Source organism: Carcharodon carcharias, chromosome 18 (assembly GCF_017639515.1).
Source record: "Carcharodon carcharias isolate sCarCar2 chromosome 18, sCarCar2.pri, whole genome shotgun sequence".
Taxonomy (NCBI): Eukaryota; Metazoa; Chordata; class Chondrichthyes; order Lamniformes; family Lamnidae; genus Carcharodon; species Carcharodon carcharias.
Genome location: NC_054484.1, coordinates 97,077,112 through 97,095,524, shown reverse-complemented (window position 1 = coordinate 97,095,524; position 18,413 = coordinate 97,077,112). Strand labels below are relative to the sequence as shown.

At 47.6% G+C, this 18,413-nt stretch overlaps 1 protein-coding gene across 1 annotated transcript in view; it reads right to left on the bottom strand.

Moving 5' to 3' along the window:
• The window catches only part of phf11 (PHD finger protein 11), a 167,913-nt gene extending 165,128 nt beyond the window's left edge, over positions 1-2,785 (bottom strand). The window contains exon 1 of the mRNA XM_041210924.1: positions 2,500-2,785. Coding sequence (XP_041066858.1) covers positions 2,500-2,555 — 56 coding nt within the window. The 5' untranslated portion in view covers positions 2,556-2,785. The remainder of the gene's footprint in view (positions 1-2,499) is intronic.
• Between the last annotated feature and the right edge of the window lie 15,628 nt (positions 2,786-18,413).

Sequence of the window (18,413 nt, the reverse complement as noted above, 5' to 3'; positions counted from 1 at the left end):
AGCTGGTTTAAGGTGTGTGTTTGGGGGGCGGAGAGATAGAGAGACAGAGAGAGAGGTGGGGGGGGGGTGTGGTTGTAGGGACAAACAAGCAGTGCTAGAAGCAGATCATCAAAAGATGTCAACGACAATAGTACAATAGAACACATAGGTGTTAAAGTTAAAGTTGGTGATATTATCTAAACGAATGTGCTAATTAAGAATGGATGGTAGGGCACTCAACGTATAGCTCTAGTGGGCGTTTTTTTTATTTTTATTTTTTTTTTAAATAATGGAAATAGGTGGGAAAAGGAAAATCTTTATAATTTATTGGAAAAAAAAGGAAGGGGGAAACAGAAAGGGGGTGGGGATGGGGGAGGGAGCTCACGACCTAAAGTTGTTGAATTCAATATTCAGTCCGGAAGGCTGTAAAGTCCCTAGTCGGAAGATGAGGTGTTGTTCCTCCAGTTTGCGTTGGGCTTCACTGGAACAATGCAGCAAGCCAAGGACAGACATGTGGGCAAGAGAGCAGGGTGGAGTGTTAAAATGGCAAGCGACAGGGAGGTTTGGGTCATTCTTGCGGACAGACCGCAGGTGTTCTGCAAAGCGGTCGCCCAGTTTACGTTTGGTCTCTCCAATGTAGAGGAGATCACATTGGGAGCAACGAATGCAGTAGACTAAGTTGGGGGAAATGCAAGTGAAATGCTGCTTCACTTGAAAGGAGTGTTTGGGTCCTTGGACGGTGAGGAGAGAGGAAGTGAAGGGGCAGGTGTTGCATCTTTTGCGTGGGCATGGGGTGGTGCCATAGGAGGGGGTTGAGGAGTAGGGGGTGATGGAGGAGTGGACCAGGGTGTCCCGTAATTCCATTCCATTGCATTACATGTGCCCGAACTATAATCTTCCAAAGTTGTCTCAGTTTGGGAACCAACCATTTCTTTTGCTGGAAAGTTGCACGTCACTCTGCTATTTAAGAAATGGCAGTGTCTCAGCCAATCAGAATCGAGTGCTAACCAGTCAGCAGCTTTTCTCCTGTAGTATAGACTCGCTGGGCCATATCAGAGCAGTTACGTGCCAACTGTTTTGCTATGGTCTGGAGTCACACGTAGGCCTAATTCAGTATAGTAATTCAGTGGCCCAGGTTAAAGCTCTGGGGACATGGGCACAAATCCCATCATGACAGCTGATGGAATTTAAATTTGATAAGTAAATTTGGAATTATAAAGCTAGTCTCATGAGACGATCATCGAAACATTAATAAAAGCCCATCCGGTTCACTTATGTCCTTTGGGGAAGGAAATGTGCCATCCTAACCCGGTTTGGCCTACATGTGACTCCAGACCATAGCAAAACAGTTGGCACGTAACTGCTCTGATATGGCCCAACGAGTCTATACTACAGGAGAAAAGCTGCTGACTGGTTAGCACTCGATTCTGATTGGCTGAGACACTGCCATTTCTTAAATAGCAGAGTGACGTGCAACTTTCCAGCAAAAGAAATGGTTGGTTCCCAAATTGAGACAACTTTGGAAGATTATAGTTCGGGCACATGTAATGCAATGGAATGGAAACCCTTTGGCCCTGAATATCTGTCACTCTTTAGCACCATTAATTTCTCCATTATTGTTATTTTGTCTGTGAATTTTGGTGACTCCTTGTCCCCAATTCAATATTAGCTTCTTTGGGATTTCTGGCATGCTGACCTTTTCTTCTACTGTAAATACTGACAGTCCATCTAAATAACAGCCCCTCCCCACCCCCACCCCAGCGCCCCGGCCCTGAGCCCCCCACCCCACCGCGCCCCGCTATTGCTCGGTCACTCCATCGGCTGGTGATTGTATTTTCACACTGAACGGGGCCGTCTGACAGTAAACGGGCAGAAGCTACGTCAGTGTATCCCGGGAGGGAAGTTAAGACCGAAATGGAAATGTCAGCGCCTTTCTGGCCGTTGTTTATGGAGGCGCGGTTACCGTCTCACTGCGCCCCGCACTGCTCCACTCCGACATCCAGCCGCCTCAGATACCCTCAGTCCTCACTGCGCAGCCGCACAGCCTGCCCGGCTCCCCCATCCAGCCGCCTCAGACAGCCTCAGCCCTCACTGCGCAGCCGCACAACTGGCCGGCTCCCCCATCCAGCCACCTCAGACACCCTCAGCCCTCACTGCGCAGCCGCACAACCTGCCCGGCTCCCCCATCCAGCCGCCTCAGACATCCTCAGCCCTCACTGCGCAGCCGCACAGCCTGCCCGGCTCCCCCATCCAGCTGCCTCAGTCGCCCTCACTGCGCAGCCGCACAGCCCGCCCGGCTCCTCCACTATATCCGTCGCCCTTGGGCAGAGCGCCTGGGCCGTTCAATAGTTCTCCACCTGCCGGGGAGGGAGGTTTTCCGGCGGGGCCGAGGAGACCGCCCGCCCGCCCGCCCGATGGTTCCGATTTACAGCCTAAAATCAAAGGCCGAAAAATCCCAAACATCTAACCTGCGAAATATCGATAAATGCTAAACAAGTTAAATTTGACAAACATATTCACAATGAAGTAGTTAATAAACGGGAACTGGGAGCCGTCACTCTGGATATTCGACACATAACCAACCAGAGCAGGAGCAGCTGTCTCGCCGCTTTCCTTCTCCCAGAGATTGGGAGCGGAGCCCCGGCTGCTTCCCATTGAAGAGACTGCCCCACACGAAGGCCGCCGCTTTGTCCACCTGCAGTCTCGCACTTTCCAAAAAGAAAGAAGTAATTTCAGTTCACCAGTAGCGGAGAGTCGGACTAACTCGTGCATAATTCATTACAGCCTTTATCTGCACAAAACGTCTAAGTAAACACTGACCCGTCGCAGGTGTCAATTCCAGTCAGCAAATCTTGTCACAACTTTCACATTCCGCATCTCCAACGTCTTGGGGGTGGGGCTCACTTCCTTCATTCTCTCCACATCATCACTTTGTTCACTTGTTCATTGTTTCCTGCCCAAGTCCAAACGTATCTCTATTAACTTTTGGCAGTAACGCCTCTTTCCCCCCCCACCCCCCCAAAGTGGCACTAGGTACGAATCCAATGCCGCTGGATCAAAAACAAATGCTCTTCACAAGAGAAGGTCACTGTACAACAGGTAATCCGATGAAATGAATTCAAATCCTCAATTTGGTGAATTGAATTTAGTTAGCTAAATAAATCTGGAATAAAAAGCTACTATTAGTGGGATGACCATGAAACTGCCAGATTGTCGTAAAAACTCATCTGGCTCTACCATGTCCTAGAGGGAAGGAAATTTGCTGCCCTTTACCTGATTTGGCCAATATGTGACTTCAGACCCAGTACAATGTGTGACTGCCCTCTAAAATGGCCCAGTACCTTTTCCAGGGCAATTAGGGATGGGCAATAAATGCTTGCCTTTCCATTAACGCCCACATCCTGTGAATGAATAAATAATATAAAACAAGTACACCTGTAAAACTAAGACTGTTAAATGATGATTTGGCTGTTATTGTTGATGACAGACAATGGTCTGCACGGAAAGCTGCTAGCAAACTAGTGGACACCTGTGATTGGGTTCAGAACAAGAGTGGGCAGTTGGAACAACCCACTTTGACCATGCAGCCCCCTTTTCCCCAACAACCCTAATCTCCTACCAATGTGGCACATGGGCTGTCTCACTCAGCCCAGGACGTTCCAGATGTGCTGGAATTGAGTACATGGCAAGGAGCAGTAAACTGCAGATGTTTCACCTGTTTTTGAATCTTTCAACATTGAAATGTTGTGCTGTTCATTTCACTATACAGATAGACAGAGCTAAGCAATCCCATAACTAACGGATCAGATCAAAGCTGTGCAATCCTGCTACATCCAGTTGCGGCACCCATCCCTAATGATGGGGGAGCTCAGCACCTCAGTGCAAAAGACAAGGCTGAAGCATTTGCAATCATCTTCAGCTAGATGTGCCGAGTGGATGATCCACCTTGGCCTCCTCCTGAGGACCCCAGCATCATAGATACCAATCTTCAGCCAATTCAATTCACTCCACAGGATATCAAGAAATGGTTGAAGTATTGTATGCAGCAAAGTCTATGGACTCTGGTAACATCCCAGCAATAGTACTGAAGACTTGGGCTCCAGAACTAACTGCACCCTTAACCAAGCTGTTTCAGCGCAGCAACAAAACTGGCATCCATCCGACAATGTGCATAATTGCCCAGGTATGGCCTGTCCTCAAAAGGCGTAAATACAATTTAACCAATTACTGCCCTTCAGCCTACTTTCAATCATCAGCAAAGTGTTGGAAGGCATTGTTGACAGGACGATGAAGAAACATTTACTCGTAATGACATGCTCACCAATACTCAGTTTACATTCCACCAGGGCCATTCAACTCCAGACCTCAGAAAAGCCTTGGTCCAAATATGGACAAAGGAGCTGAATTTAAGAGGTGAGCTGTAAGTGACTGCTCTTGACATCAAAGCAGCATTTGACCAAATATGACATCAAGGATCCCAAGAAAAAATGAAATTAACGGGAATTGGGGAAAATTTCCCACTGGTTGGAGTCATACCTAACAAAGGAAGGTGGGTCAGTTGTTAGAAGTCTATCATCTCAGCCACAGGACATCGCTGTAGGACTTCCTCAGGGTAGTGTCCTCAGCCCAAACATCTTCAGCTGCTTCTCCAATGACCTTCCCTCCATCATAACACCAGAAGTGGGGATGTTCGCTCATGTTTGCAGTGTTTAGTACCATATGCAACTCTTTGATACTGAAGAATCCATGCCCACAAGCAGCAAAACCTGAATGACATTCAGGCTTGGGATGATAACTGGTAAGTAACATTTGTGCCACACAAGCACCAGGCAATGACCATCTCCAACAAGAGAGAATCTAACCATCTCCCCTTGAAATTCAGCAGTATTACCATCACTGAATACCCCACCATTACCACCCTAAGGCTTACCATTGACCAGAAATGTAACTCAACCAGCCATTTATATATACTGTGGCTACAAGAACAGGTCAGAGGCTGGTAATTCTGTGGCGAGTGACACATCTCCTGACTTTCCAAATCCATACCATCGTCTGCATGTCACAAGAAAGGAGTGTGTTGGAACGCTCTCCACTTGCCTGAATGAATAACTCTAGGATCATAAGAAGTAGTGGTAGACCATTCAGCCCATCGAGTCTACTTCCACAATCATTAAGATCATGATTGATCTGATTATGGCCTTAACTCCACTTTCCTGCTCATCCCCCATCAAAAATCTATCTATCTCAACCCTGAATATATTCAATGATCCAGCCTCCACTGCTCTCCAGGGAAGTAAATTCCAAAGACTAATGACCCTCTGGGAGAAGAAATTCCTCTCTATTTCTGTCGTACATGGAGAGACCCCTTATTTTTAAACTGTGCCCTCTAGTTCTAGATTCATCCATGAGAGGAAACATCCTCCCAGCCTCTACCCTGTTAAGCACCCTTGGAATGTTAGATGTTTCAATCAGATCACCTCCCATTCTTCTAAATTCCATTAAGTATAGGCCTAACCTGCTCAACCTTTCCTCATAAGACAACTCCATAACAGCAGCTCCAGCAACACTCAAGAAGCTCCACACCATCCAGGACAAAGCAGCCTGTTTAATCAGCACACTCCCACCACCTTAAACATTCTGACAATAATCAGTGTGAACTGAAAAAACATATTGAGTAAGCAGAGATTTTTTCCCATCACCCTGCAATGGTTTCCTTTTCAACAATACATCCAATTCTTTTTTGAAAATTACTGCTTCTAACACCCTTTGAGGCAGTACATTCCAGATCATAACAACTCACTGAGTAGAAAATGTTCTCCTTATATCCCCCCTGGTTCTTTTGCCAATTAAATAAACCTGTCTTGTAGTTACTGAACCTCCTGACAGTGGAAACTCATTATCTTCTTATTTGCCCCATTAAAATTCCTCATCATTTTGAGCATCTCTATTTAATAAATCCAAAAAGGCATTCAGGAGAAACCTCTTTATTCAGAAAGAGAATATAGGACTCATTGCAATAATGAAAGCTTCAGCTGAATAGCATGGATGCATTTAAGAGGAATCTGGATGAGTGCATAATGGAGAAAGGAATAGAAGTAAAGGTTGTTCGAATGAAATGAAGTAATTGAGTGGGAGGAAAGGTGGATCATAAACTCATTGGGCTGAATGCCCTCTTCCTGTGCTGTAAATTTGATGTAAATTTATCCTTAACCTCCCTCGCTCTAATGCAACAATCTCAGCTTCTTTCGTCTCTCCACATAACAGAAGCACTACATCCCTGGTGTTATTTCGGGTTTCTTTCCCATTTTTGATGGAGGCCATGGCGTAGTGGTATTGTTGTTGGATGAGTAATCCAGAGACCCAGGGTAACGCTCTCGGGACCAGGGTTTGAATCCCACCACAGCAGATAGTGGAATTTGAATTCAATAAAAATCTGGAATTATAAGTCTAATGATGACCATGAAACCTTTGTTGATTGTCAGAAAAACCCAGCTGGTTCTCAAATGTCCTTTAGGGAAGGAAATCTGCTGTCCTTACCTGGTCTGGGCTACATGTGACTCCAGAACCACAATATTGGTTGACTCTTAAATGTCCTCTGAACAAGGGCAATTAGGGATGGGCAATAAATGCTGGCTTACCCAGCGATGTCCAAATCCCATGAACGACTAATGAAAAATATCTCCTCTGCTCCTGCTCTAAGTACATCTTTCTCAAATGTGGTGCCCAGAGCTAGACACAATCCTCCAGCTGACACCCAAGCAGTAATTTATAAATGGGGAAGAACCTGCCTTGAAAAACTTCAGACCGTCCTGAGAGCCACCGAACGCCATGACAACAAGCTGCCACCTGAGTATCTTGCATACCCATCTGATGGCATGTTTATCTGGACTGTTTCTTTCCCTAAAACAAAAAGCATAGACAAATATACTTCTATTTAGACATTCATTCCCTGTAAATGTTCAGCTCACATACAAGAGTGCTGAGAGATATAGTAGTTTCAGTAAGAAACTATTGTTGTTGGCAGTAGCCTTATCACTATTATACAAATGTATATATTATATATATATATATATATATATATACAGGGCTGTAAGTTTTGGGGGTTTGAGATATAAGCCCGTTTTACTTAAAATATCTACGTTTTGAATTCTTAATTTCTAACAATGGAATCCTCAGTTATGCCTGAAATAACAAGGTATGAATAACTAGTATTTATGAATCAAGTAGAATTTATTAAACAAGATTTTACATATATTTAACAAAAAACAATGAAGACACCATGGATGGTTCTTATCCCTCAAGGCCCGAGGATTCTTCGAGTGCTGCCAGCACAGGCGATGCCTTTCTTCTTCTGCTTCTAATGTGACATTACGTTGAACTGTGTCTCGGAAGAAGCATACCACAGAAGCCATGTAAAACTGTACCAATGAAGATTTTGATTTTCCAACTTTTATCCCTCCTTCTGACTGTTCCTCATCCCTTATTTGGAAATAGTCCAAATTAACCTCTCTCATTAAGTTAGGGTGAGGGTCATCTGGTGTCACTCCACCTCTATAACTAGAGTCATGTTGACTGAAGACAAATGTCCATCACTTAGTCCCTGGGCCCCATGGAATCTGGAAGGCCCCTGGAGGCACATTCCATTATGAATAAATGGCACATTCTTGTAGATGCAGAGCAGTTAAAAACGATGTTCCATTCTCTTATCTATAATACATGCGAACATATGAAATAGGAGCAGAAGTAGGCCATTCGGCCCCTCGAGCCAGCTCTGCCATTCACTAAGGTCATGGGTGATCTGCTTGTGTTTTGAATTCCATATTCCCAACAACTCCCAATAACCATTGATTCCTTGTCTAAAAAGAATTTATGAACCTCCACCTCAAAAATATTCAATGATCCCGCCTCCACCGCCTTCTGAGGCAGAGAATTCCAAAGTCACACAACCCTCTTGAGGGAAAAAAAATTCTCCTCCTCTCCTAAAAGGGCGACCCCTAACTTTAAAACAATGCCCCCTAGTTCTGGTTCACCCACAAGGGGAAACATCCTTTCGACGTCCAACTTGCCAAGACAGTTCAGAGTTTTATATACTTCAATCAACTCACCCCTCACTCTTCTAAATTCCAGTGGAAATAAGCCCAGTCTATCCAACCTTTCCTCATAAGACAATTCACTCGTTCCAGGTATCAATCTAGTAAACCTCCTCCATCCTTCCTTAAATAAGGAGACTAAAACTGCACACAGTATTCAAGATGTGACCTCACCAACGCCCTGTATAACTGAAGCATAACATCCTTACTTTTATGTTTAATTCCTCTCGTAATAAAGGATAGCATTCCATTAGCCTTCTTGGTTACATGCTGTACCTGCGGACTAACTTTTTGTGACTCAAGCACTAGCACACCTAGATCCCTCTACATCTCGGAATTCTTCAGCTGTTCTCCATTTAAGTAATACTTTTCTCTTTATTCTTCCTGCTAAAGTGAACAACTTCACATTTTCCCACATTATACTCCATTTAACAGATCGTTGCCCACTCATTTAACCTATCTATATCTGTCTGCAATCTCCTTACGTCCTCTACACAACATACTTTCCTACCTATCTTTGTGTCACCTGCAAATTTAGCTACCATGCCTTCATTCCTCTTATCTGAGTTATCAATATAAATTGTGAAAAGTTGAGGCTCCAGCACAGGCCCCTGTGGGACTCCACTCATCAGATCCTGCCAATCAGAAAAAGACCCATTTATGCATACTCTCTCTTTTCTGCCAGCCAGCCAATCTCCTATCCATGCTAAAATGTTACCCATTACACCATGGGCTTTTATTTTCCACAATAAATTTTGATGGGGCACCTTATCAAATAACTTCTGGAAATCCAAGTGTAGCATTTCTACAGGCTCCCCTTTATCCACAGCACATGTTACTCCTTCAAAAAACTCCAATAACTTATAACCTATCGTAAACATTCAACATATTTTAACCCATTCCCACAGATACTAAGATAAAAGCAAAACACTGTGGAAGCTGGAAATCTGAAACAAAAACAAAAATAGCTGGAAAAACTCAGCAGGTCTGACAGCATCTGTGGAGAGGAACACTGTTAACGTTTCGAGTCCGTATGACTCTTCATCAGAACTAAAGAAATATAGGGATTTGGTGAAATATAAGCTGTTTGAGGGGATGGGACAGGTAGAGCTGGATAGAGGGCCAGTAATAGGTGGAGGCAAAGAAGAGATTGCCAAAGATGTCATAGACAAAAGGACAAATGAAGAATCATACGGACTCGAAACGTTAACTGTGCTCCTATCCGCAGATGCTGTCAGACCTGCTGAATTTTTCCAGCAATTTTTGGTTTTGTTTCAGATTTCCAGCATCCACAGTATTTTGCTTTTATCTCAGTGTTTAATTGACTGCCACTTTTCTTCCAGGAATGCCTACCCTGAAGAAGTACTGTTCTTCTCTCCGACAGGATTTCCGCTTGCCTCTTTTGCCCTGTTCACCTTCATCGCTTTCCATTTCTCTCCTGGTGTTTGACAAGGTGTTTACTAAAACTCACTTTCACAGCCATATTTCCTTCCTCATTGACTGTCTCTGTCCCCGACTTACCCCACGTGGATTTCAACTGAAGTTCCATCCCTCATGTTTCGAACCCACCCAGGATTACAGGTATCTCCGGGACATACAACGCTCCTCAGACTGCTGTTCTCATCGCATCCTGAGATCCACACTCAGTGCCATGTGCCGCCACATGAACACACTCGACCTCTCCCTCCAGCAGCACCGACTCACCCTATCTCCAAGTTGTCCTTGCCCTCAGTTTCATTTTATTCCTCGTCTCATCCGACGCCTCAACAAGAAACCTTGTCTCTTTCTTTCAGGTGCAAAGGAACGCAAGCTCCAAGAACTCATCGACACCAACACACATCCGGGGCCCTCCACGCCTGCCCATCCCTCTGACCCCAATCCGTCTTCCAATCCCAGCCCCAGCTGTGTATTCACCATACCCCCGACCTTCCCCTCCCTGATGCTGAACGTTCAGTGCTCAGCAAAGGACTGTTTCATACCCTTATGCTCTCACCTCAATGAAACTTGGGCTTGGCATGATGCTGAACTCTTCTTCTGCTGCCTCCATCCCAGTGCTCACTTCTTTGGGCAGGAGTCCTCTTCCCATTCAACAGATCCTTTTACTCGCATCCAATATTCTCCCTCCACCTGGACCCCTCCCTCTGGATTCTTAACTTCTCTTGACCTTTTCATTGAGAACTGTCGGCGTGACATCCGTCGTCTCAATTTCTCTGCTCCTCTCACCCACTCAAACCTGTCTCTTTCCGAACTTGCCGCACTCTGTTCTCTCAGGTCCAACCCTGACTTTGTCATCAAACCTGCTGACAAGGGTGGTGCTGTTGTTGTCTGGCGCACTGACTTCTACCTCCCAGAGGTTGAGCGTCAACTCGCAGACACTTGCTGCTACCTCCCCATGGACCATGACCCCACCACTGAACATCAAGCCATTGTTTCCAGGACTGTCACTGACCTCATCTCCTCTGGAGATCTTTCCTCCACAGCTTCCACTTCATAGTCTCCCAACCTCAGACGGCCTGCTTCTACCTCCTAACCAAAATCCACAAACAGGACTGTCCCTGCAGACCGATCATGTCAGCCCGTTCCTGCCCTCCAGAACTAATTTCTTGCTATCTTGACTCCATCCTCTATCCCCTTGTCCAGTCTCTTCCCATCTACATCCGCGATTCCTCTGACACCCTACATCATATCAACAATTTCCAGTTCCCTGACCCCAACCGTCTCCTCTTCACCATGGACGTCCAATCCCTCTACACCTCCATCCCCCAACGGGATGGTCTGAGGGGTCTGCGCTTCTTCCTTGAACAGAGGCCCAAACAATCCCCATCCACCACTATTCTCCTCTGTCTGGCTGAACTTGTTCTCTCACTGAACAATTTTCTCCTTAAACTCGTCTCACTTCCTCCAAATAAAAGTGTCACTGTGGGTACCCGCATGGGCCCCAGTTATGCCTGTCTCTTTATGGGGTATGTGGAACACTCCTTGTTCCAGTCCTACTCAGGCCCCCTCCCACAACTCTTTCTCCGGTACATCAATGACTGCTTTGGTGCCACTTCATGCTCTCGTCTGGACCTGGAAAAATTTATTAATTTTGTTTCCAATTTCCACCCCTCCGTCATTTTCACATGGTCCATCACTGACACTTCCCTTCCCTTCCTTGACCTCTCTGTCTCAATTTCTGGTGATAAACTATCCACCAATATTCATTACAAGCCTACCGACTCCCACAGCTACCTCGACTACAGCTCCTCACACCCTGCTTCCTGTAAGGACTCTATCCCATTCTCTCAGTTCCTTCGCCTCCTTCGCATCTGTTCTGATAATGCCACTTTCCAAAACAGTTCCTCTGACATGTCTTCCTTCTTCCTTAACCGAGGTTTTCCACCCATGGTGGTTGACAGGGCCCTCAACCGTGTTAGGTCCATCTCCCACACATCTGCCCTCACACCTTCCTCTCCCTCCCAGAACCATGATAGGGTCCCCCTTGTCCTCACTTATCACCCCACCAGCCTCTGCATTCAAAGGATCATCCTCCACCATTTCCACCAACTCCAGCATGATGCCACAACCAAACACATCTTCCCTTCACCCGCCACCACCCCCCCCCCCCCACCCCAACCCTGTCGGCATTCCGCAGGGATCATTCCTTCTGGGACACTCTGGCCCACTCCTCCATCATCCCCTACACCTCAACACCATCCCACAGCACCTTCCCATGCAACTGTAGAATGTGCAACACCTGCCCCTTTACTACCCCCCTCCTCACCGTCTAAGGGCCAAACACTTCTTGCAAGTGAAGCAGCATTTCACTTGCACTTCCCTCAATTTAGTCTACTGCATTCGCTGCTCCCAATGCGGTTTCCTCTACACTGGAGAGACCAAATGCAGACTGGGTGACCACTTTACGGAACACCTTCGCACCTTCGGCCTGTCTGCAAGCATGAACCAAATCCCCCTGTTGCTTGCCATTTCAACACACCACCCTGCTCTCATGCCCACATGTCCATCCTTGGCCTGCTGCAATGTTTCAGTGAAGCTCAATGCAAACTGGAGGAACAGCACCTCATCTTCTGACTAGGCACTTTACAGCCTTCTGGACTTAACATCGAGCTCATGAACTTCGTGAACTCTCTCCTCCATCCCCATCCCCTTTCCAATCCCCATTTTTCCAATAATTTATAAATTTTAAAATATATTTTTCTTTTCCCACCTATTTCCATTATTTTTAAATTTATTTCCATCCATTGTTTTATCTCCACCTTTTAGCTTATTTTGATCCCTTCCCCCCACCCCACCCCCACTAGGGCTATCTGTCACTTGCTCGTCCTGCTTTCTACCCTTAATGTCACCATTAACACATTCCTTAGATAATATCACCACAGTCAACACCCCTTTGTCCTTTTGTCTATCACATCTTTGGCAATTTCTCCTTTGCCTCCACCTGTCACTGGCCCTCTATCCAGCTCTACCTGTCCCACCCCCCTCAACCAGCTTGTATTTCACCTCATTTCTATATTTCCTGAGTTCTGGTGAAGAGTAATACGGACTCGAAACATTAACTGTGTTCCTCTTCGCAGATGCTGTCAGACATGCTGAGCTTTTCCAGCTATATTTGTTTTTGTTTCCAATTTCCAGCATCCGCAGTACTTTGCTTTTATCTGTATTGGCTCTGTTTGCCTCTGCCTCTGCCAGGATCTGTGTGGTTCTGTTTAGCTCCATTTGGCTTCATTTGGCTCTCCCAGCATCTGTTTGGCTCTGCCAGGCTCTGTTTGGCTTCATTTGGATCTGTTTGGCTCTTTTTGGCTTTTTTTGGCTCTGTTTGTCTCTGTTTGGCTCTGTCAGGCTCTGTTTGGATCTGTTTGGCTCTGCCAGGCTCTGTTTGTCTCTGCCCAGCACTGTTTGGCTCTGCCAGGCTCGAATTGGCTCTGCCTCTCTAGTTGGCTTTGTTTGGCTCTGGCAGGCTCTGTTTGGCATTGCTTGGTTCTGATTGGCACTGTTTGCCTCTGCCAGGCTCTGTTTGGCTCTTGTTTGGCTCTGCCAGGCTCCTTCTGGCTCTATGAGGCTCTGTTTGGCTCTGCCAGGCTCTGTTTGGCTCTGCCAAGCTCTGTTTGGCTCTGCCAGGCTCCATTTGGCTCTGCCAGGATTTTCTTTGGTCTGCCAGGCTCTGCTTGGCCCTGCCATGTTCTATCAGGCTCTGTTTGGCTCTGCTTCTCTCTGTCAGGTTCCGTATGGCTCTGCCAGGCTCCATTTGGCTCTGCCAGGATTTTCTTTGGTCTGCCAGGCTCTGCTTGGCCCTGCCATGTTCTACCAGGCTCTGTTTGGCTCTTTTGGCTCTTGCAGGATCTGTGTGGCTCTGCTGGGCTCTGGCAGCTCTGTTGGGCTCTGCCTGGCTCTGCCTCGCTCTCTTTGGCTCTGTTTGGCTCTGTTTGCCTCTGCCAGGCTCTGTTTGGCTCTGATTGGCTCTGTCAGTCTCTGTTGGGTTCTGTTTGGCTCTGTTAGTCTCTGCTTCTTTCTGCGGACCTCTGCCAGACTCTGTTTGGATCTGTTTGGCTCTTACAGGTGCTGGTTGTCTCTGTTTGGCTCTGTTTGGATCTGTATTGGCTCTGCCAAGATCTGTTTGGATCTGTATGGCAGTGTTTGGCTCTGTCAGTCTCTGTTTGACTCTGTTAATCTCTGCTTCTCTCTGTATACCTCTGCCAGGCTCTGTTTGAATCTGTTTGGCTCTTGGAGGTGCTCGTTGGCTCAGTTTGGCTCTGCCAGGATCTGCCATGCTCTGCCAGGCTCTCTTTGGCTCTGCTTGGCATTGCCAAGCAGTATTTAGCTCTGTTTGGCTTCATTTGTCTCTTCTAGGTCCTGTTTGGATCTGACATGCTCTGTTTGGCTCTGCAAGCCTCTGTTTAGCTCTGCTTGGCTTGGCCAAGCCTTGTTTGACTCTGCATTGACTCTGTTTGGCACTGCCAGGCACTACCAGGCTTTGTTTGCCTGTGTTTGGGTCTTCCAGTTTCTGTTCAGCACTACCTGGCTCTGTTTGTCCCAGCCAGGCTCTGCGTCATTCTGTTTGGCTCTGCTAGACTCTGTTTGGCTCTGCCAGGATCTTTTTGGTTCTGGTTGGCTCTGCCAGGCTCTGTTTGGCTCTGTTTTGCTCCGTTTGGCTCTGCCAGGCTCTAGTGGGCTTTATTTGGCTCTGTTTGGCTCTATTGGGCTCTGTTTGGCTCTGCCAGGTTCTGCCATGATCTGCTTGGCTCTGTTTGGCTCTGCCAAGATCTGTTTGGATCTGTATGGCAGTGTTTGGCTCTGTCAGGCTCTGTTTGACTCTGTTAATCTCTGCTTCTCTCTGTAGACCTCTGCCAGGCTCTGTTTGAATCTGTTTGGCTCAGTTTGGCTCTGCCATGATCTGTTAGGCTCTGCCAGGCTCTGTTTGGCTCTGCTTGACATTGCCAAGCAGTATTTAGCTCTGTTTAGCTCCGTTTGTCTCTTCCAGGTCCTGTTTGGATCTGCCATGCTCTGTTTGGCTGTGTTTGGCTCTTTCAGGCCCTATTTGGCTCTGCCTGGCTCTGTTTGTCCCTGCCAGGCTCTGCTTCATTCTGTTTGGCTCTGCTAGGCACTGTTTGGCTCTGCCAGGATCTTTATGGTTCTGGTTGGCTCTGCCAATCTCTGTTTAGCTCTGTTTGGTTATGTTTGGCTCTGTTTGGATCTGCCAGGCTCTGTTTGGCTCTGATTGGCTCTTGATGTGTCTGCCAGGATCTGTTTGGCTCTGTTTGGCTCCTTTTGATTCCGCCAGTCTCTGTTTGGCTCTGATTGGTTATGTTTGGCTCTGGTTGGCTCTGCTTGCCTCTGTTTGGCTCTGCCAGGCTCTGTTTGGCTCTGCTCGGCTCTATTGGGCTTTGTTTGGCTCTGTTTGGCTCTGTATGGTTCTGTTCGGCTCTGTTTGGCACTGTTTGGCTCGGTTTGGCTCTGCCACGTTCTGCTGGGCACTGTTTGGCTTTGTATGGTCTTTTTTGGTCTGTTTGACTCTGTTTGGCTCTGCCAGGCTCTGTTTGGATCTGTTTGGCTCTTACAGGCGCTGGTTGGCTCTGTTTGGCTATGTTTGGCTTGGTATGGCTCTGCCAGGATCTGCTAGGCTCTGCCAGGCTCTGTTTTGGTCTGCCATGCTCTGTTTGGCTCTGCCAGGATCTACCAGGCTCTGTTTAGCTTTGCCAGGCTCTGTTCGCGCTGCCTGGCTCTGTTTGGCTCTGCCAGGCTCTGCTTCATTCTGTTTGGCTCTGCTGGGCTCTGTTTGGCTCTGCCAGGATATCTTTGGTTCTGTTTGGCTCTGCCAGGCTCTGTTTGGCACTGCTTGGCTCTGCCAGGCTCCGTTTGGCTCTGTTTGACTCTGCAAGGCTCTGTTTGGCCTTGTTTGTTTATGTTTGGATCCGTTTGGCTCTGTTTGGATCTGCCATGTGCTGTTTAGCTCTGTTTGGCTTTCTTTGTGTCTCCCAGGCTCTGTTTGGCTCTGCTTGGCTCTGCCAGGCTCTGGTTGGTTCTGTTTGGCTCTGCCAGGTTCTGCCATGCTCTGTTTGTCTCTGCCAGGTTCTGTTTGGATCTGCCATACTCTGTTTGACTCTGTCTCTGCAAGGCTCTGTTTGGCTCTGCTTGGCTCGGCCAAGCCTCTATATTGACTCTGTTAGGCTCTGCCAGGATCTACCAGGCTGTGTTTGGCTCTGCCAAGCTCTGCTTCATTCTGTTTGGCTCTGCTAGGCTCTGTTTGGCTCTGCCAGGATCTGTTTGGCTCTGATTGGCACTGTCAGTCTCTGTTTGGCTCGGCCAGGTTCTGTTTGGCTCTCTTTTGCTCTGCCAGGCTCTGTTTGGCTCTGTTTGGCACTGCTGGGCTCTGCCAAGCTCTGTTTGGCTCTGCAAGGCTCTGTTTGGCCCTGTGATTATGTTTGGCTTCGTTTAGCTCTGTATGTGTCTGCCAGGCGCCATAATTGGCTCTGTTTGGCTCAACTGAGCTTTATTTGGCTCTGTTTGGGTCTGTTGGGCCATGTTTGGCTCTGCCAGGTTCTGCCATGCTCTGTTTGGCTCTGTTTGTATCTGTATTGGCTCTGCCAAGCTCTGTCTGGATCTGTATGGCAGTGTTTGGCTCGGTTTGGCTCTGCCAGGCTCTGTCTGGCTCTGTTTGGATCTGCCAGGCTCTGTTTGGCTCTGCCATGCCCTGCTTGGCTCTTTTTGGCTCTGCCAGGCACTGTTTCACTCTGTTTGGATCTGTTTGGCACTGCTTGGCTCTGCCAGACTCTGTTTGGCTCTGCAATGCTCTGTTTGGCTCTTTTTGGCTCGGCCAGGCACTGTTTCACTCTGTTTGGATCTGTATATGCTCTGCCAAGCTCTGTTTGGATCTGTATGGCAATGTTTGGCTCTATCTGGCTCTGTCAGGCTCTGTTAATCTCTGCTTCTCTCTGTAGACCTCTGTCAGGCTCTGTTTGAATCTGTTTGGCTCTCAGAGGTGCTGGTTGGCTCTGTTTGGCTATGTTTGGCTTGGTTTGGCTCTGCCAGAATATGCCATGCTCTGCCAGGCTCTGTTTGGCTCTGATTGGCACTGCAAAGCAGTATTTAGCTCTGTTTGTCTCTTCCAGGTTCTGTTTGGATCTTCCATGCTCTGTTTGGCTGTGTTTGGCTCTTACAGGCTCTGTTCAGCTCTGCCAGGCTCTGCTTCATTCTGTTTGGCACTGCTAGGCTCTGTTTGGCTATGGCAGGCTCTGTTTGGCTCTCTTTTCCTCTGCCAGGCTCTGTTTGGCTCTGCAAGGATCTGTTAGGCCCTGTTTGCTTATGTTTGCTACTTGTCCCCCACCACCCCCCCCACCCCCAAACCAGCTTATATTTCACCTTAGTTCTGTCGAAGGGTCATTCGGACTCGAAACGGTAACTGTGTTCCTCTCCGCAGATGCTGCCAGACCTGCTGAGCTTTTCCAGGTATTTTTGTTTTTGTTTTGGATTTCCAGCATCCGCAGTTTTTTGCTTTTATTTTTGCTTATGTTTGGATCCGTTTGGCTCTGTTTGGATCTGCCAGGTGCTGTTTGGCTCTGTTTGGCTTTCTTTGTGTCTGCCAGGCTTTGTTTGGCTCTGGTTGGCTCTGCCAGGCTCCATTTGGCTCTGTTTGGCTCTGTTGGGCTCTGTTTGGCTCTGCCAGGTTCTGCCATGCTCTGTTTGTCTCTGCTAGGTTCAGTTTGGATCTGCCATGCTTTGTTTGGCTCTGTTTGCCTCTGCAAGGCTCTGTTTGGCTCTGCTTGGCTCGGCCAGGCTCTATTTGGTTCTGTATTGACTCTGTTTGTCTCTGCCAGGCTCTGCTTCATACTGTTTGGCCCTGCTAGGCTCTGTTTGGCTCTGTCAGGATCTTTTTGGTTCTGTTTGGCTCTGCCAGACTCTGTTTGGCTCTGCCAGGATCTACCAGGTTCTGTTTGGCTGTGTTTGGCTCTGCCTGGCTCTGCCAGGCTGTGCTTCATTCTATTTGGCTCTGTTAGGATCTGTTTGGCTCTGCCAGGATCTTTTTGGTTCTGGTTGGCTCTGCCAGTCTCTGTTTGGCTCTGTTTGGCTCCGATTGGCTCTGCCAGTCTCTGTTTGACTCTGCCAGGCTCTGTTTGGAACTGCGTGGCTCTGCCAGGCTCTGTTTGGAACTGCGTGGCTCTGCCAGGCTCTGTTTGGCTCTGTTTGGCTTTGCAAGGCTCTGTTTGGCTCTGTTTGATTATGTTTGGCTCCATTTAGCTCTGTTTGGATCTGCCAGGCGCTGTTTAGCTCTATTTGGCTTTCTTTGTGTCTGCCAGGCTCTGTTTGGCTCTGTTTGGTTCTGCCAGACTCTGTTTGGCTCTGCTTGGCTCTATTGGGCTTTATTTGGCTCTGATTGGGTCTTTTCATGTTTGGCTCTGCTAGGTTCTGCCACGCACTGTTTGGCTCCGTTTGGCTCTACCAGGCTCTGTTTGGCTCTGCCAGGCTCTGCCACACTCTGTTTGGCTCTGCCAGGCACTATTTGGCTCTGTTTGATTATGTTTGGCTCCATTTAGCTCCGTTTGGCTCTACCAGGCTCCATTTGGTTCTGCCAGGCTCTGCCAGGCACTGTTTGGCTCTGTTTGAATCTGTATATGCTCTGCCAAGCTCTGTTTGGATCTGTATGGCAGTATTTGGCTCTGTTTGTCTCTGCCAGGCTCTTTATTGACTCTGTTTGGCTCTGCCAGGATCTACCAGGTTCTGTTTGACTGTGTTTGGCTCTGCCAGGCTCTGTTCGGCTCTGCCTGGCTCTGTTTGGCTCTGCCAGGCTCTGTTCGGCTCTGCCAGGCTGTGCTTTGTTCTGTTTGGCTGTTAGGCTCTATTTGGCTCTGT